At 43.0% G+C, this 20841-nt stretch overlaps 1 protein-coding gene across 1 annotated transcript in view; it reads left to right on the top strand.

Moving 5' to 3' along the window:
• ALPK1 (alpha kinase 1) overlaps positions 1 to 20841 on the top strand; it is a 42555-nt gene that overhangs the window by 795 nt on the left and 20919 nt on the right. Inside the window, exon 2 of the mRNA XM_060246918.1 lies at positions 2661 to 2815. Within this exon, the coding sequence (XP_060102901.1) occupies positions 2661 to 2815 (155 nt within the window). The remainder of the gene's footprint in view (positions 1 to 2660; positions 2816 to 20841) is intronic.

The raw sequence follows: 20841 nt of genomic DNA, 5'->3' as shown, positions 1-20841 counted from the left end.
ATAAAAGAATGAACACCTTATATGATTTTATAGGTGCTTACCTATGAAAGGTCACCACACAATAAATACCCTCATCTTTATGGGGCCTCAAGACTCTTGACTTGAGAAGAAGAATGCCATGCCTGCAATTCTAGAATTTATTACTCATGTATTATAAAGTTTTCATGACATGATAATAGTTGTTAACATGAAGTTCAGTGTACCCTGAACTGCTTTTTGAGTTCACTGGGTTGGATCCTGAGGATTCAGGCCGCTAATGGGGGTGTTTTCCTTGTTTTTTAAAAGGGTGTATCACCATTAGTGCAAGAGATCCATAGGATCCAACCTTCACAATCTTTTCTGTCAATATTTTGAATTTGTTATGTATTAGGTTGTCAGTGCTTTCACTGATTTCCCCATCAACCTTTTTCTTTACTGCCTGGGTAGTTCTTTGTTAAGAAGGTTATTATATCTTTTTAAAAAATACATCTGAATGTTGTTCTCTGGATTGCTAAAAGCCAGCCTGAGAAACCTGAGTTTCCTTTCTGTCAGGCAAAGCGAATGATGTTCCTTACCCTTACTCTTGATGGTTTGAATCACACATGCCTCTTTCCATGGGGACATAAATCCTAATAAACTCTGAGTTGTTCACATTGTCTGCATTGGGATGTGTTCTGCTTATGCCCCGTTCTCTAGCCTTCACTGTCTACGCCTCTGATGTTTGTGAATATAGTTTATATGTGAAGGCGGGTGTGTGTCTTTTTTAGATGTCCATTCATTTCACCCCACAAAGGACACTTTTGTTTCCTTGTCACAAATTCCTTTCAGCTTTATTATCATTCTTTAGAATGGGCTGTTGAACTTCTAATCAGGTAGCCCTTTCTTCTGCTTCAGTTTCTCCTATTAAACGCTGCAGAGCACGATAAATAATTGGTTTAGTTCCAGATAAGGTGCATCAGTGCCCTAATAATCACTAGATTAGCCATGGCCCTTCAGGTAAACTGCTTCAGGAAGTAAAGGATCAGTGGCTTAGGGTTTCCCTAGGATCCCCTGTCTTTAGCTAATGCACAGGAATGAAAAATCCCTCTGCTTTTAGACAGTGAGGGCCATAATATTAATAATATCACAATCCATGAAAAATCTCACAATTTATGATTATTCTGTAGGGGGTTAAGAGAGTGCACTAAGTAAGATGCCCTTTTCCATGCAGGTGCTTTTTAAAAAGCCTATCAGAATCACCAAAGCCATGCATGCTTGTGACAGTGTACCAAAAAGACAGAGATGGTTATTGTAGGCGTTCAAACCAAAGGAATTTTTTTCCTCATGAAGCCTGGAATGTGGCCCTGTTTCCCAGACTCCTGTCTTTATCAAATTATAAGGTGGTTTCATCACAAAAATACTGAAAAGCATATCCAAGTAATTTTATAGATCCAGGTGGGGTAGCTGTGTTGGTTCGAAGCAGTAGAACAGATTTTGAGTCCAGTGACATCTTTAAGACCAACAAAGGTCTATTCAAGGTATGAGCTTTTGTAAACTTTTGTTGGTCTTAAAGGTGCCACTGGACTCAAAATCTGTTCAAATAATTTTGTGTTTGTCCATTGCTGATATGTCTGCACCTCAAGGTGATTCATACCATCCTGGTTTGATAAATGGGTTTGCACACTTCCTCTTTGCAGAATGTGTTTTAGCATGAGGAGTATACATCAGTTCTCCTCCTTAATACTACTAGCATTACTGATATATACTACAGTGACATGTACTACTTACCACTACCACTTACTGCTCAGGTGAAAAGTTCACCTGATGGTCTTGTTCTAGTACTATAAGAGCATAAGGACAATCCTTCTGGATTAGAACAGAGGTCCATCTAATTTTGTATTCTGTTTCCAACAGTAACCAGCCAGATGCCTCTGGCCAAGCAAAAAGAGAAAGGGTTGCATCCAGCCACTGGTTCCACTTAATTTCCCTCCTTACTACAGCCTCTGTCCCACAGGGCTTTTGTCCATGCAGGTCCCATAACCCTGCTCATAGCATTTTGGATGGTCAAAAGAGATTCCCCTCTTCCCCATTTTACCAGTGGAAAAGCTGATTGGACCTAATCCAGCAACCCTCCCTCCAGCATTTGCTATTCAAAGGTATACTGCCCCTGGACTGGAAGGTTCTAATTAGATGCCATGGCTTAAAGCCCTGGGATAGATTTATTCCTTCTGGCCTTAACCTACTTTGTAAGGGCATTGTGGTGCCAAAATAGTGCTAAGGGTTCCTAAGAGGAAATGTGGGAGATGTAAGAAATAAAATTCTCAGCATTTATTTTGTGCCAAGAAGAATCAAGTCATTACATTGCTACTTTTTGCATGCACACTCAGCCCCAATTCCTAGGAAATGCATTTCTTCCTTTCCCTTCTGCCTCCTGCTTTTCACAAAGCAGTTGTAGTGTCCCCCTTCTTGCTAAACCCCTTATTTTCATGGCAGACAGCTCCAGTGTACCTGCAGGCAGAACACAGGCAATTGTCTGATGATGACCTGCCATTATTGCTCTAACTTTGGGAGAAACAACAGCTTGTAGCCACTGAGAAGCCAAGTGGGGAAGAGAATTCTTGCAAGGGAAGGGGGAGGCAGGTTGGGTGCCACCTTGTAACCTTACCGACCAAATCACTTTATCTGCACTTTGACCTTTGCAGCTTTGCTCCCTGATGATCTGAAGACCCTCATCGAAGAGGCAAAGGAAATGAAATGGCCCTTCGTGCCAGAAAAGTGGCAATACAAACAAGCCGTCAACCTTGAAGACAAAACAAACCTCAAAGATGTGATTAATGCAAGACTTCATGAATTACTGGTATGACGTGCAAGACACATACCCCTTCCAATCTGCATTGGGATGAACAGTGAACTAACCAAAGGCAGGCTTCCTTGTTACATAAATGGCCCCCCATTCTTTAGCTGTTGCTTCTGACAAAGGACAGCTAGTTACACTGAGGTCAGTGGTTCTATTCTCTTTATCATCACTGAAACGGAGATTAAGACTGCTTCCACATGGGCCTTGAGCTTCACTCCACATTCTACCCTCGCCCTAATTGCAGCGGGTTCTTCATTTTTTTAAGGTTTCACACAACTTCCTCATACCATTGTCCACCTTTCAGGTTTTTCCCTGTTTCTTTAACCAACTTCTGGTTGCTGTATCTCAAAAAAAGGATATTGTAGAGTGGGGAAAAATAAAAAGAAGGGCAACCAAGATGATTAGTACGGTTGTCAGGCCCCTTTGGACACCAGCAGAGGCTGGAGGGTAGGATTCCCAGATGCAGACTGGGAAACTCCTGGAGATTTGGGGATGGATCCTGGGAAGGACAGACCTCAGTGGGGTCCAATGCCATAGACTCCACATTTCAGAGCATCCATTTTCTTCAGGTGAACTGATCTCTGTAGGCTGGAGATGAACCGTAATTCTAGGGGATACCCAGATCCCACCTGGAGGCTGGCGTCTCTAAGGAGGTGAAGTACATTTCCTATGAAGAAAGGCTGAAGACTTTTCAGTGTAGAAAAAAGACAGTGAAGAGAAGGCAGGATAGAGGTTTATAAAATTACACATGGGATGGGGAAAGTGGACAAAGGGAGCTTTTCTCTCCCTCTTCCATAATACTGGAACTCAGAATACTAGGACTTCCATAATACTAGAACTCATAATACTAGAACCCGCCATTTTGTTCGCATATTACAAAATGTATGTCTGATCCAGAGTGCAGTGTGTGCGCTAATGTGCACATGTGGGGGGGGGGCTCTCATTCAGGAGCATCATGTGCATTGCAACCTCCCTGAGTGTTTCAAATTTTAATCATCTGGCTTGGCTCAAAAGTCCATCAGCACTCTGTCTGCAGTACACCCAATGAAGAGGCAGGCACCCAAGGAAATTGTTGAGAAATAAGTTCAGGACAAACAAAAGGAAATAGTTTTTTTATCCAACAATTGATTAATTGTGGAATTCACTGCCAATTGGGGTAGTAATGGCCATGAGCATAAATAGCTTTAAAAGGGGGTGAGACAGATTCATGGGGAGGGGTCTATCAGTGACTACTAGCCATGGTGACTGAAGGGAGCCTTCCTCTACAGCAGGGGTGGCCAATGGTAGCTCTCCATATGTTTTTTGCCTACAACTCCCATCAGCCCCAGCCATTGGCCATGCTGGCTGGGGCTGATGGGAGCTGTAGGCAAAAAACATCTGGAGAGCTACCATTGGCCACCCCTGCTCTACAGAGGCAGCAAACTGAATACAAGTGCTAGTAGGCAGCAACAGAAAATGGCCTTTGCCTGTCTGTCTTGTTTGCTTGGCCCTCAAAGGCAAATGGTTGGCCATTGTGTGAAGCAGTTTGCTGGACTAGATACATCAGTGATCTGATCCCACAGACTCTTCTTATGTTCTTATATACTTTGGTATGATCTTTTGGGACACATTGCACTCAAAGTGAGTTCAGTCACTGTGTAGTTAGGAAACTGACCTCTTCAACCAAACCCGGCAAAATTTGTTCTCTATATCCTCTCACAGCTGCCATTTCCCCACCACCACCAGCAGCAGGCTTTTTACCTGGATTTTTTGTTTGTTTTGGTTTGTTGTAACTAGTGGTGCTGGGCACATAGAGGTACCACAGGGTATACCCCCATGTGAACCCTCTGTTGTTACTGTGAATGTCTCTGTATTTGCAACAGAATTGAAAGCCCTATGTCAATCATTCCCATGTGGAAGCCGCCATTTTGTTTGCATATTACAAAATGTATGTCTGATCCAGAGTGCAGTGTGTGCACATGTGGGGGGGGGGGCTCTCATTCAGGAGCATCATGTGCATTGCAACCTGCCTGAGTGTTTCAAATTTTAATCATCTGGCTTGGCTCAAAAGTCCATCAGCACTCTGTCTGCAGTAGACCCAACTAAATGCTCCTGCAAAGCTGATGAACTGGCCATAATGGCTCATAGTCAAAATTACTAAAGAATATAAATAAAGACTGTTTTATAGTAAAGAGGAGAAGTGTTCAGGAGAAGACAGCCTAAATTGTTTGATTCATAGAAAATGACAGGGGTGACCAACGGTAGCTCTCCAGATGTTTTTTGCCTACAACTCCCATCAGCCCCAGCCAGCATGGCCAATGGCTGGGGCTGATGGGAGTTGTAGGCAAAAAAACATCTGGAGAGCTACCACTGGCCACCCCTGGAATATGAGATATTCTATGAATGGATGGTGTTAGTCTTTTGGGTCCCTGGTCCATTCACCTGGTGAAGCAAGCATAAAATGGCTAAGCACAGCTAGTGGTCGAGTATCAAAACACACGGGGACACCAGAGATCATTTCCAAGTCCACAGGAATGTGCAGAAAAGAGTGTATCTCTAAAGAGAAAGACTTTCACTCCTGTGTGACAATGAGTTTTCCTATAAGAAATTTGTATTGAAGACACATACCCCAGTTTGTGTATGGGGTCTTATTTTTCGAACCAATTTTTCTGTATGTAATTTGGGAGCTGTACATCGATATGCCTTTGTATGAACTGTGCGATCATTGCTTTTTGTCTTAAAATTCTACATAGACCATTTTGAAATACATAAACTTTATTTAGTCTTTAGTATAAAACAGTCTTTATTTATTTTATTTAGTAATTTTGGCTGTGAACTTTGGTGAAGAGAAGTGCTACAAGCATGAGGTTTGTGGCGCAGCAGCTGGGGGAGTTGCTGAAAACTTCTGAGTTCGTGTGAATGGCTGAAGGTGAAGGTGATTGAAGGTGATTGTTGCTGATTGATTATGAGTGGCTGTGTTCCCCACCCTCTGCATTATTAAGTTGCGCCTTGCCAGAGACGGAGCACATTGTAGAGAGCTCTAGGATAGAGCAAAGAAGTGCTACAAGCATGAGGTTTGTGGCGCAGCAGCTGGGGGAGTTGCTGAAAACTTCTGAGTTCGTGTGAAGGGCTGAAGGTGAATGTGATTGTTGCTGATTGATTAGGAGTGGCTGTGTTCCCCACCCTCTTTGCATTATTAAGCTGCACCTTGCCAGAGAGCTAAAGGGCTCTTGGCCTGTGGCTCTTAGCCTGGGGGCTGTGTAAGGACCAGGAACCCAGATTCCTTGTGTTCCCATTAAGGTAAGTAGACTCTCCAGGTGGGGAGCCACATAAACAAACAGGGTTTAAAAGGGGACTGTATATTTTTTAAAAGTTATCATAAAGATAGAATGCCAGCAGAGGGGTGGGGGCTTTCCAGTGTTTTGCACTGAGTGTCACATGTATGACTGTCTGCCCACATGACAGAAGTCTTGGGTGTGTGCTCGATGCAAGGAGCTCCTGGTCCTCAGGGAACGAGTTCATACCCTTGAGGCTGAGGTGACTAACCTGGAGAAGCAGAGACAGTCAGTTAGGCACTCGGAGAAGACTCTCGGGGACGTGTTAGATGAGCCCCGCTCTGAACGTGGCAGCCCCTTTGCTGCCAGGGAGCATGAGGGTCGAGAGGGAACAGAGCACCGGGCTGAGGATAAGGGGAATGCACTTTCAGAAGGGACCTCTTCTTCAGTTGGTGAGCGGGAATCCTTTCACACCAAGGAACCATCCCTGGGCAGGGAGAGAGGGGGGTCTTGGTAGTTGGTGGTTCGATCCTTAGGCAAGTAGACAGCTGGGTGGCAAAACCGTGTACTGACCGTATGGTGACTTGCCTGTCTGGTGCAAAGGTAGTGGACGTTACGTGTGTAGTAGATAGGCTGATAGACAGTGCTGGGGAGGAGCCAGTGGTTGTGGTGCATGTTGACACCAACGATATGGGGAAATGCAGTCGTGAGGTCCTGGAGGAAAAATTTAGGCTGCTAGGCGGGAGACTTAAGGCCAGGACCTCCAAGGTAGCCTTCTCAGAAGTGCTACCTGTTCCACGTGCAGGGCTGGAGAGACAGGCACAAATTAGACATCTCAATGTGTGGATGAGACGATGGTGTAAGGAGGAAGGGCTTAAGTTTGTTAGGCACTGCGATGCTTTCTGGAACAAGCGGGAGCTGTACGAAAAAGACAGTCTCCACTTGTCCCCAGATAGAACCAGGCTGCTGGCGCTTAAAATCAAAAAGGTGGCAGAGCAGTTTTTAAACTAAATCTTGGGGGAAAGCTGACAGAAGATGAAATGTCTCTAGTTCGGGAGGACTCATCTCAAAGAGATGAAGGGTTAGCTGTTACTTTTCTACCTGGTAATGGATCAGAGTTGTCCACTGAGATGGTGACAAACAGAATGGACTGCCTGCCAGAGTCTCAAGGCGGCAGGAGGAAGGTGGCGGGCCTAGCTTGCCTGGGAAATTATAGATGTTTGTACACATATGCTAGAAGTGTTCAAAGTAAAATTGGTGAGTTGGAATGTTTAGTGTTGGGAGAAAACATAGACATTGTGGGAATTTCAGAAACTTGGTGGAATGAGGAGAATCAGTGGGACACGGTGATTCCTGGATATAAGTTATATCGGAAGGATAGGGAGGGAAGGGTTGGAGGTAGGGTGGCTCTGTATGTCAGAGAGGGCATACGGTCCAGTAAGACTGAGGTCAGAGAATTAGATTCCCTTCTAGAAATGCTTTGGGTTGAAATAGAGGGCCCAAAAGGAAATTTAACTATGGGAGTTTGTTATCGCCCACCAAATCAAAAGATAGAGGACGACTATAATATGAAGGAAGGCTTAAAGATAGTGGCTAGACATAAAAACTGTGTTGTAATAGGTGATTTTAACTACCCACAGATTGATTGGGTCAATATGTGTTCTGGTCGAGAGAAAGAGATTGAATTTCTAGATGCTCTCAATGACTGTGCTATGGAGCAGATGGTCTCTGAACCTACCAGGGGTGGGGCGATCCTGGATTTGGTCCTAAGTAATGCCCAAGACTTGGTGAGAGATGTAAAAGTGATCGCACCGCTTGGGAGCAGTGACCATAATGTTATTGATTTCACTATTTGTATAAATAGAAAGTTGCCCCAAAAAACCAGCACAACCATGTTTAACTTTAAAAGGGGTAAATTCTCTGAGATGAGGAGGCATGTGAAGAGGAAACGGAAAGGAAAGGTAAATACAGTCAAAACCCTTGGGGAAGCTTGGAGGCTATTTAAAACTACAATCCTAGAAGCTCAGATAAAATATATACCACAAGTTAGGAAAGGCACAAACAGGTATAAGAGAAGGCCTGCATGGTTAACAAACAAAATAATGGAAGCTGTAAAAAGTAAGAAGGACTCCTTTAAGCGGTGGAAAGCTAGTCCAAGTGAGATTAATAAAAGGGAACACAGGCTGTGGCAAATCAAATGCAAGACTGTGATCAGGCAGGCAAAAAGGGACTATGAGGAGCATATTGCAAAAAACATAAAGACCAACAATAAAATTTTCTTCAAATATATTAGAAGCAGGAAACCAGCCAGGGAGGCAGTGGGGCCCTTGGATGACCAAGGGATCAAAGGATTACTGAAGGAGGATGGGGAAATGGCTGAGAAGCTGAATGCATTTTTTGCCTCCGTCTTCACTGTGGAAGATGAGAAGTGTTTGCCTGCTCCAGAACCACTTATATTGGAAGGGGTGTTGAAAGACCTGAGTCAGATTGAGGTGACAAGAGAGGAGGTCCTATAATTGATAGACGAATTAAAAACTAATAAGTCCCCAGGTCCAGATGGCATACATCCAAGAGTTCTTGGAAACTGAACTTGTGGATCTTCTGACAAAAATATATAATCTTTCATTGAAATCTGCCTCTGTTCCTGAGGACTGGAAGGTAGCAAATATCACCCCCATCTTTTAAAGGGTTCCAGAGGAGATCCGGGAAACTACAGGCCAGTCAGTCTGACTTCAATACCAGGAAAGTTGGTAGAAACAATTATCAAGGACAGAATGAGTAGGCATATTGATGAGCACGAGTTATTGAGGAAGACTCAGCATGGGTTCTGTAAGGGAAGATCTTGCCTCACTAACCTGTTACATTTCTTTGAGGGGGTGAACAAACGAGACCCGATAGATATTGTTTACCTTGACTTCCAGAAAGCTTTTGATAAAGTTCCTCTTCAAAGGCTCCTTAGTAAGCTCAAGGGTCATGGAGTAAAAGGACAGGTCCTCTTGTGGATCAAAAACTGTCTCATTAATAGGAAGCAGAGAGTGAGTATAAATTGGCAGTCTTCGCAGTGGAGGACGGTAAGCAGTGGAGTGCCGCAGGGCTCAGTACTGGGTCCCATGCTCTTTAACTTGTTCATAAATGATTTGGAGTTGAGAGTAAGCAGTGAAGTGACCAAGTTTGCAGATGACACCAAATTGTTCAGGGTGGTGAGAACCAGAGAGGATTGTGAGGAACTCCAAAGGGATCTGTTGAGGCTGGGTGAGTGGGTGTCAACGTGGCAGATGAGGTTCAATGTGGCCAAGTGCAAAGTAATGCACATTGGGGCCAGGAATCCCAGCTACAAATACAAGTTGATGGGTTGTGAACTGGCAGAGACTGACCAAGAGAGATATCTTGGGGTGGTGATAGATAGCTCACTGAAAATGTCAAGACAGTGTGCGATTGCAATAAAAAAGGCCAATGCCATGCTGGGAATTATTAGTAAGGGAATTGAAAACAAATCAGCCAGTATCATAATGCCCCTGTATAAATCGATGGTGCAGTCTCATTTGGGAATACTGTGTGCAATTCTGGTTACAGCACCTCAAAAGGGTATTACAGCACTGGAAAAACTGCAGAAAAGGACAACTAGAATGATTAAAGGGCTGGAACACTTTCCCTATGAAGAAAGGTTAAAACACTTGGAGCTCTTTAGCTTGGAGAAACGTCGACTGCGGGGTGACATGATAGAGGTTTACAAGATTATGCATGCGATGGAGAAGGTAGAGAAAGAAGTACTTTTCTCCCTTTCTCACAATACAAGAACTCGTGGGCATTCAATGAAATTGCTGAGCAGTCGGGTTAGAACGGATAAAAGGAGGTACTTCTTCACCCAAAGGGTGATTAACATGTGGAATTCACTGCCACAAGACGTGGTAGCAGCTACAGGCATAGCCAGCTTCAAGAGGGGGTTAGATAAAAATATGCAGCAGAGGTCCATCAGTGGCTATTAGCCACAGTGTGTATGTATATGTGTGTGTGTGTATAAATTTTTTGGCCGCTGTGTGACACAGAGTGTTGGACTGGATGGTCCATTGGCCTGATCCAACATGGCTTCTCTTATGTTCTTATGGTGTAGTGGTTAAGTATGTAGACTCTTATCTGGGAGAACCTGGTTTGAATCCCCACTCCTCCACTTGCAGCTACTGGAATGACCTTGGGTCAGTAATAGCTTTCAAAGGGTCATAGCTTTCAAAGGGTAGCTTCTGGGAGAGCTCTCTCAGTTCCAACCACCTCACAGGGTGTTTGTTGTGGGGGAAGAAGGTAAAGGAGATTGTGAGTCACTCTGAGATTTTGAGATTCAAAGTGAAGGGTGGGGTATAAATCCAATATCATCATCTTCTTTTTCTGTCACAAGAACTTTCATCCCCACTTTATCCTCACAACAACCATGTGAGTTAGGCAAGACTAGGTGTGAGGGACTGGCCCAGGGTTACCCAGCAGGCAGGAATTTGAATCCAGGCCTTTCAGACTAGCACTCTATAAAAATGCTGCCAAAGAAATAAACAGAAATGAGAAAACTAGTGAAGAAAATGGGAGTGGCACAAAAAAATCCCACAAGGAATTCATTCAAACACTAAAACAAACTCAAAAGGGACATATTTGGACATCCATTGTTAATAGGTGACAGTTTGGATTACTGTCAAGTGCTTTTTGCCCCAAGTGCAAAATGGCATATAGAAACATGACCTGGAGCTTTGTAAGACAGCTCTTCTTTTCTATTTCTTTGCTTGCCCTTAGATAAAGTGGGGGGGGGGGTTGTTTTTATACAAATTCTAACACTAAGTGGAGTTTTATTGTGATTCTGAATTTGTTTTGGTATATTTTTTCCCTCCTCCTCTCCCCTCCCCTCCCCTCCCCTCCCTCCCCCTTCCTTTTTCTTTTTGGTGTGTGTGGCCTCAGACAGAAATTTATGGTACAGGCTGACCCCTTTTACAATCCCCACAAAGCGTGCAGACTACAGCGCATTTGTCTACTCTCTCCCAGGATAAACACCTGCAGTAAACTCCCCAAGAAACCTGGATAGATGGGAGATTAATGTGGCTGTAATAGCAAAGCAGTGTTTGCAAGCTTTATCCCCTCACCCCAGGTAGATGAGCCTTCTCTGAGATGATACCAATTATTTATTGCCGAAACATCTGTTGATAACTGCAGCTGCCCCGGCAAAACAAAGCATATCATGGGGTCACAGACTATAGGGCCCTACAATCCTACCTCATGCTAGTTTGAGACTATTCAAAAACACACCCCAAAGTCCATGGGGTTACTCTTATCTTCAATGTTTCATCGTGCCATAAAAATACTTTCTAACTACGACACTTGCTTTCCCCCATGTGCTTTGAAGTATTATTTCATCTTCCTTGGTAATTTATATTCCTGTTCTATTATACGGTGGGAGTTTGGGGAGGGCTGGGTTTGGGAGAAAGGGATACCACTTGTTTTGTTTTCCATTTAATTGTGGATTGACTGACACTTTGACCCATATTATTAGTATTAGTCAAGAAAAGGGTTACCCTAGCTCTCTTTCTCCCACCCCGCTTTTTTTTTTTTTTAGGAAAAAAACTCCTAAAATTTCAAGACACAGTAAAAACTTTCTTCACTACTTTGATCAAGCTGGTGGAGGGGAAATTATGCTGAAAAGTTTGAGGATTGGTGGGGGGAGGATAAAATTCTGGATGTTCTCTTTTCACCAGGGGGAAGGGGTATAGAAAGATTTATTTTAATTCCCTCTGAAAGAGGAATAAGCCTTTGTTGATATTGTTTAGGGGAACTTTTAACATGTTTCATCTGAGTTTATTCTAAAGTGGTGAGCTGAGAATAAGCACTCCAGTGGAATGAGCCTGTGTTTGTAAAGCTCTTTGGGATCCTTTAATGGAGTGTTTATTATTCAGGCAGGCCAGATTTTGTGATCCTTATTCACAGTGTGCAGCATCTTTCATATGGAGTAGTTTCACTGATCTCCAAGTATCTGTACGAGAGCACTTGGGTCCCCGGTCTGGAAGTTTGACTTAGTCTCACATTGTTACAAGCCATGCTTTGTTTGCAGGCGGTTGCTCTGTTGAGTATGCAAAACAACCAATGCTGCTGACATCATCCTTTTAAACAACTCAGCTAAACATTGGCTGGTGGAACCTATTGTGCAAAAGAGCCAAAAGCAAAAAATGCACATAAAAGAAGTGAATGATGGGGAGGAAAAATAAATTCAGATCTGCCAGATTTAATGGGAAATTCAGTCATCTCACAGCAATGCAAAATATGCAACTTGAATCATCATCATCATCACCCTCTTCAATTATAGCCAGAAAGGGGGCAGGCGGAAAGACCATGGAAAGGAGGGTGCACAGAGAAGTTGAAATCTAATGAAAGAGGAGTTTGGGGGCTTGCAGTTTAGAGTTGTCAACTCCAAGTTGGGAAGTACCTGGAGATTTGGGGGGTGGAGTTTGGGGAGGGCTGGGTTTGGGAGAAGCAGAACCTCAATGGGGTATAATGCCACAGAGTTCAACCTGCAAAGCACCCATTTTCTCCAGGGGAACTGATTTCTGTCACCTGAAGATAATTTCTAATTCCAGGAGAACTCTAGGCACCACCTGGATGTGAGTAACCCTATTTGCAAAGGCCACAGTTCAAAGGAAACAGAAGGAGAAGGATTAGATTCAAATCCAGTATCACATTATTAGGGAAGGTTAGAGTTTGGAGGGGGAGGGATCAAAAGAAATGAGGTGAAAGGCTCAAGGAGGACAAGTCTGTTAGGGATTGAGGAAGGATAAATCTGGATGAATCAAAGAAGTAGAGGATAGCTGCTTGCTTGAGGGTAGGAGTTTTCTTGTAACAGTGCTGACTGGGTTTTCTTTTTTTATTCTTCCAAGTTTATTGAGAAAGGAGGGGTTACCTTTCAACTCATAAAGCTTCCCTGCTCCTCCTGAGAGGACAAAGAAAACCAAGCATTGAGAGTCAGCCCTTTAGGCGGTCCAGCCTCTTCTGCCTGTTGAGATAGTTGCAGGAGGGGAAACTCCAGTTTCCAAACAGCTGGCCACTTCCCATGTGAGCAGCTGCAATGGAGAATAGAGAAGAAAAGCTAGAAGAAAATGGAAAAGAAAAACTAGGAGAGGAGGGCATGGCAGAGGTAAGGAAACACAGGCTGGTTGGAAAGATCCACTGAAATCTTGGGCTGCTGATCTCTACTTTGCTAGTAATGAACAGCTGAGTTTTCTCCACATCTAAAACCAGCAAGAATACAGGTTTGAACAGCTGAGTTTTCTCCACATCTAAAAACAGCAAGAATACAGGTTTTGGCTCATAGTCAAATCAGAGTATCTTTTCTCTGAGCAGTTGATTGGCAGTGTCAGTTTGGACAATGCTGATCACCCTTCCCCATAAAAAGGTATGCTTCCTTTTACATCAATAGTGTTGATGACCTGTTACGATAAATGAGTGACATGTTGGGCAATTGATCTCAGTTTAGTGCTAGTGCACAGTATTATTCATGTGCCCATAAATTTTAAAAAATGGGAAGGCAATCTGACAGCAGTGATGAGGACATCACATTCTGCTTCAAAATGTAAGGACTGCCAATGTCAGTGGCGTCAGCAGCCCTTACATTTTAAAACTGAATGTTGTGACCTAGTGTGAACAGGAAAACAACAAATTTAAAGCAGGAAATGGTACAGAAAACAGGATAAGATCTGGAGCATTGTATTCCAAGCTGATTTAAAAACATGGAAATTGACCTCACAAAAGACCAGGAGTAAGATCAGTCTGTGGAACAGGTCCATATCACAGGCTCCCAAGCCACACTGTTTGCACAAAGGAGCAGTCGCCCATCCCCTGACTACTTCATCCCTCATGTGGTATTGGAAACTAGTTTAGTATAGTTCCAGCAGGTAACTCAGCTGATCTACAGTAAAGGAGCTCAATTCAAGTCCAGGAGCACCAACAAAATTTTCAGGGCACAAGCTTTGGAGTGTCACAGCTTCCTTCTTCAGACACCTGACAAAAGAGAACTTTGACTCTCAAAAGCTCATACTCTGAAAATCTGGTTGGTTTCTAAGATGATCCTGGACTCAGATCTAGCTCAGTTTAGTACAGGTCACAGGACTGAACTAGGAATGGGAGATCTGAGTTCACATCCCTCACTGCTGTGACACTCATGGGCAGCCTTCAGCCAGTCACCTGATCTCAGCCTCACCTGCTTGTTGTGAAAATAAAATGGGAAGGGAGGACCATGTACCTGAACTCACTGAAGGAAAGGAAGGAAAAATGGGACAGGTATTGCATTCCAATGCTGTTTCTTTGAAGCCCAAGGACTCTCTGAAATATTGTCTTCCTGGTAGTGTGTTGACTGATTCCTCGAGTCTTTTTTTTTTTAGCAGGAACTCCTTTGCGTATTAGGCCACACATCCCTGATGTAGTCAATCCTCCTGGAGCTTACAGTAGGCCCTATAAGAAGAGCCCTATAAGCTCTTAGGGATTGGTTACATCAGTGGGTGTGGCCTAATATGCAAAGGAATTCCTGCTACAAAAAAAGGCCTGCTCCTTCTCATCTCTGTTATCTAACAAAATTATAATTGGTTTTGCTTAAATATTGATGTGCTCAGAAAGTGACAGAACTAGGATGTTTCTTATTGAGTTAGTTTCCATGAAATGCCAGCAAAGCATAGTTGGGGGAATCCAGCTGAGATGCTCAGAAAGGGACTGCCTGGGTCAACTTCTTGTCTCTCTGTTCAAGCAAACTTACTCCTGTGTCAAACATCCTGCACAGAATGTTACTCCATTTATTTCCTTGCAGCACCCACTCAATTATATACATTGTGTATTAGAAGTATAAGTCACCCAGGAAAATGTAGAGTCAGATCCAGTAGACAGTTGTTTTTTCAGCAAATGCCAACAGAATCCATAGGCTCACTTACTGACTGTACTAATTCTGGCTTATTGCCAATTCCTCCACCATCTTCTGTTTTGGTCATCTTCCTAAGCTGATTTGTGCAAGCAACTTCCTACTTGTACATTTTCTATCAAACTCTAGCAGCAGATGGCTCCAGTAAGGAGTGTCCTCTTTCTTCCCTGGGAGCAGCTGCAGTTGTCAGCAAAGCAAGGTGTCCTGGCATTGAAACTAATGCTAGGACCCAAATGTAAGGTGTAATAGTGGGAGGAGCTTGATCACTAATACAGGAAACCATGAAAACAGCACACCCATCCACTCAGCACTTCTAAGTAGAGGCCTTTCAATAAAAGCTATTTTGAACCCCATCCCCCTACACCCCCTCCACCCTTTAATTGGTGTATAGAAATCCATTGCAAATTTAATTCTGTCTCCACCTGACTCTGTTTCCCAGCCATGAAGCTCCTTTTGTGCCCCTAAACTCAATTACACATACACATTTGACATCATGGAAACAGATGTTCAGGCAAAGTACAATTTTTTTTCTCTCTTTCCCTTCTTTCTAGACAATTTTTCTCTTTCTCACCTTCTTTCTAGACAGAGATATTCCCTAAAAATATGTCCAAAGCAGAGAGGGTTTGGGGTGTGTGCAAATCTTTTTTTTTTTTAGATCCATGCTGTCCCTCATTGTCCCTAGTTGTGCTCCATAGCTTTACATTATATATGTACATTTATTTCTCCAGATTGTTGGTTTTGGTTGTTTTATTTTAAATAATGGTAACTCAGGGCAGATGCATCTATGCACACTTATACAGACAAACGGTTCTTCCATTGAAAAGGGTGACCTTGGGACACTGAAGAAACTGGAGTTGTGCAAAGCTTGAAATTCATAGTATTTCAAAATAGAAAACAGCAGAAGAATAGTGCGATTCTCTAAAAGACAATAGCAGATTCAGTTTTTCAATATTAAAGGAAAAGAACCATAACAATACAAAGGAAGAATGGGCCTTTGCAGATATGCAAACACAAGGGACAAGAAATACTAGCTGTTGCACTGAGAAATTTAGAAGTGAATCAGGAGAGGCTTCATGATGATGTGTAGATATCATGCCCTGTTTCTGATAACCCCAAGTACCAGTCACCAAGAAACTAGCCAATTGAACTTAATCTGCTATGTGGGAGAGACTGTATCAGTTTTTTTTTTATTTTTTTATGTAAGACTGTGAGAGTAGTATACACTTTTTGAGATCAGAATTTCAAGTTGATCTTGGAGCTCATTGGCACTTTTCAAAGAATAGCTTTGAATAGGCACTCCACACAAGGCTGGTCTTAGCCATGGGCAACAGGAGCAGCTGCCACAAGCCACACACTGAAGGGGGGCTTAAACTTACAAGCAGCATATATCTTCTATGCTCTGACTCATATGCTGGAATACATTTTGTTGGTCTTTAAGATATCCCTGGAATTCAGATAGATTTTGCTGCAGCAGACTAACAGAGCCACCCAACTGGTATTATGGTCAGGGGTCATTTCATAGAAAAACAGATGCCGGAGCTTATTAGCACAACTCTTTTGTATATGCCACCCACCTCTGACATCATCAGCAGGTGAACTAAATTATATCAGCTCTGCATCTACCTTAAAATGCTTTGTGAATTATAATTGTCATAATAAAACCTTACTCCCATCATACTTTTTAAATTACTTTCTTCTATGTGGCCACAGTGGCATGATAAAGATTTCCATCTGTCTGCTTTGCATGTTTTGGTTATTTTCCCAATATTGGAAAGTTTGTCAAATCTTAGATTTCAGCAAAATTCTCACAGGGGGTTTGAACAATGGAGCCCAGAAGCAAGTATTGGGGGGAGGGGGATATTTAGGAAAGAAAGAGCATAATAAAATTCAGAGGTTCCAGAGCTCTGCTCCTGTGAGCTCCTGCCCAAAATGAGGCCTGATTATGGTTATACCTTGGAGCATTCAGGAATTTATTCTACAGCTACAGAAATTACACCATCTTCTTGCAGTAAAACGTGTTGCTAAAGGAGGTTAGTTCATTTTACATTAACACAACAGTATTTTTGCTGGCTAATAACAGTAGTTCTATTTGGCAGCCAGTGAAACATTTTGGGATTATTTCTCAGAACTCTGTTAGAAGGGAAGAAGAAATAGGATTGTAGCTGCAGCAGTTGACACCAAGTTAAATTTATGAGTGCATGACACAGCATGCTGTCCTCTTTTAAGGAGAAGTAGGGGGGGGAAGAAGATGATATTCTTGCCCTGTCTTGACTTTTCTCCATTTTGTGTCCATTTGGTTTTGGAGAGGGACACAAGAGGTTTCGGTATTGAACAGAGAGTTAAATTATGCAGCTGCCAGGCCCTCCAGAATAGGATACTTGGTTTAGATTTTTCACAATGCTATTGAAGTGCTTATTTTCCTCCTGAAGAGACACAAACAGATGCAAACTTCTGTAAACACTTTAGAAATGAATTCAGTGAGTTTGGCCTCTCAGCGGTGCTCAATGGCTGACAGAAAAATGTCTAATTAGTGCAAGTGGAAATAATAGGGCCACTTGGATTCTTTCCATCCTCCTCCAAGTCTACTTTTCCGAGGGACTCAAAGGGTCTTTTGTTCAGCGGGTCACCCTCTCTCATGTTTTGTGTTCCAGTCTCTTAAAGGAAGACGAAGCAGAGGGGAGGGGGAAAGACATTAGGCAATGGCTCAGTGCTTAAATATATGGTGGCTTCAGGAGCAGTGAGAAGGATTTGTAGCTGGCCGTGATAGTTTGCAGGTGCTTAAAGAGGAGGATTCCTCCATTGTTGAGAAGCTGCACAGAGAATAGGAATGCCTTTCAGAGGCTGTCCTTTCCAAAACAACATCCTTCAACCAAAAATGAACACATTTTTGAACCAACAAGTCAATTGAAGAATATTGTGTTAACAATTAAAGATCTTCTGTCTTGCATAGCTAAACATATATTTCAGATTACCACCTGCAGAGCAAATTGTATGGCTGTGTCAGTTTCTGAGAGAGGCAGGCCAAGCTGTAATGGTTTGAAACAAGGCACATACTGGTGATCATTTCTGTCTCATGTTAAACAACTTTAGTTCATTTCTAATGCTGTGATTAATTATCTCCAGAATGTTTTCACACATTTATTGGTTAAATCTTAGTCATTTTTCACTTTCTTGGAGAAATCTGAGTGGCAGCTCAGCGATCAAGCATGCATGGCGTGTTGCATCCTAGATTTGTAGGGCCATCCTAAACTGAGTTGCACCCTTCTAAATTCTTTGATATCAATTTCCAGTTTAAAGGGCTTCAAGTAGCAAAAGTTCCAGCCAGTACTGAGTGAGATAAGCCAGGCCTAACCCTATTTATCTAAGTAGATATAAGGCAGTTCCTAATACTTTATTACACAGTATCAGAGATTAGATATGCCATGTGTGTGATTCACCACCTGCTTATCCAGAGCAAGGAACCACAAACAATCAGTTGCCAGAAGTTCAGTTTGATGTCTAACTGGAGTTATCTCACAGCCTCCTGGCTACTTCCTACTCCCCAGAACAATGGTTCCCAATGTATAAGGCAATCTCAGGGTCTTGTTGACAGTGAAGGCCTAACCCCTCAGTACATGTTTTGACTGACCTGATGACAAAGTACTGATTAGTCTTTCTTGATAAGTACATTACCAGGTGTGTGCTCCACACTTTGGGAAGGGGTTGGTGCTCAGGGTCAGAGCACATGCTTGGCCTACTAAAGTTCCCAGGCTCAATCCCTTGTAACTCCTGAATCAGGGCTTTCAATTTTGAAACAAGACATTTCTGATGAGGAGACCTGTTCTTAGATCACATGAGGACTTGTGCTTTAGAAAACACTCAGAGGATCATTTAGAAAATGTTCAATGGGCAGACTCAATATATGAACACAGGCTGAAGACTTGACAGACTAGTGATGGAAACACCCCATATGGAGATCAGGAAGAGAACATGGTCTTATTTGTTCTTATATGATAGTTTGTTCCAGATACAGTTGCTGCCACACAAACCAGCCTTTGCAATGTCTGCACTATTATAATTGAGAAGCGGTTGTGCTGAAATCAATTGAGTTACCCTTGAATAAAATCCATTTTCTGGATTTGATTCACTTGATGACAGAGAAATTGAGAGAGAAACTATAGATTAAAAGTAACCACCCAGCCCTTTCTCTTTTTTTGCCTGGATGTTATTTTAATTTCAGGTAGTTCTTTCTGTTTGCTGCTGGTTTAGACATCAATTTACTAGGGATGTCAATCTTCAGGTGGGCCCTGAAGATTTCTTGGAATTGCAGTTGCTCTCCAGACTATAGAGATCAGTTCCCCTGCCAAAAATGGTTGCTTGAGAGGATGGAATTTATGATTTTGTACCCAACTGAGATCCCTCCATTCCCCAAACCCTGCCCTTCCCAGGTACTGCCCCTAAATCTCCAGGAACCCCCACCTTGAATTGGCACACGTCTTTATACCTTTAATATTACTGCTATTGTCAAGAGGCATCTCTCCTGTTGAGGGCCCTCAAGAACTCAGAAAAGTTTTTTGGCTTTCTTATAACAGTTTAGAATAAGCCTGACAAAAATCATCTCTACATCAGATCCAAATTGAGCTGATTCAGTGCTTCATGAAAACAGACATTGCAGTTTATGGCATGGAAGATAGAAACAAAATGATTCAAAAAAATGAATAAAACTTAATCAAAGCCATGTGTAAAGATGATGGGAGGATGGGTAGTGTTTTCACTGTCAGGAATGTGAGTCCGGTAGGCTTTCAGGTCCAGAGTGATAGGCTGTGAGAGCTGTGATCCTGTCTGTAATCCAACGAGGTTCTCAGGGCTAGTGCCCAGGTTCAGCAGTGTCATGTCTAGAATCCCAGTGGACAGCTCCTTGTTCTCCTCTGAAGATTCTGGAGCGTTGCTGGTCATACTTCACATGGCAAAAGTGAATATGTAACTAAGCATGAGATATTGCAAACAGCTGTGGCATGGACACAGGCCTGAATGCAGAAACAAGATAGAGAGAAAGTGTGAATTTTCAAATGGAAAAATTCAATTTTGTAACAAACTAACTCTACCCCCAACCCACCACTATCTTTACAGCCCCACTCCTCTCTTTCATTCCCCCACCCCACCCCTTAAAGCCATGAAAAAAGGGTGATTCCCCTCTCCTGCACTGGCTAAACTCGGCTGGGCTGCAGAGGGAAACTGACAAGTGTTTTTCCTTGGCTTTAAGGGGTGGGGGAGCCTCTCCCCCACCCCTTAAAGCCAAGGAAAAAAGGGCGATTCCCCTCTCCTGCACTGCCTGAACTCAGCCCGTGCTGCAGAGGGAAACTGACAAGTATTTTAGCATGTTCAGGTGAACGATTCATGTTCCTGGGCCTTGCAGAAAATGCCTTTGGTTCACCATTGCATTGGCACAGCCCTCAAGTGACTTCCTGAACTGATTTCCAGGCTCTTTTCTTTTACTTGTTACTCTGCAGCGCCTGCCAAGTTCAGTCAATGCTCTAGTAGCTGCTGCCCTCCCTTCCCCATCATCCAAATCAGGGCAGTTTTATTTGAAGAGAGTGGGAGAGAAAGCTATGGGGTGGGGCCTCTAAGTGCCCCCTGAAAAATGTATAGGCCCCTCAACTTTCCAAATCCTGGCTACGGCCCTGTGTCCCCCTCTCCTGTTGAGACAATATAAGTAAGTGCCTGAACTGGTAGTGCCTTGCAGGTGCTCCATTGCACAAAGAGGCATGGAGTTCCGTGTTGAAACAGTTTTTAGGGGTGCAGGAGTCCAATTCAGACTGCAGTTACAGCATGTATGGAGAGGCAGCTTAAATCTTTTTCCCTGAACC

The sequence above is a fragment of the Heteronotia binoei genome, chromosome 9 (assembly GCF_032191835.1).
Source record: "Heteronotia binoei isolate CCM8104 ecotype False Entrance Well chromosome 9, APGP_CSIRO_Hbin_v1, whole genome shotgun sequence".
Taxonomy (NCBI): Eukaryota; Metazoa; Chordata; class Lepidosauria; order Squamata; family Gekkonidae; genus Heteronotia; species Heteronotia binoei.
This window is presented reverse-complemented; position numbering and strand designations above follow the sequence as displayed.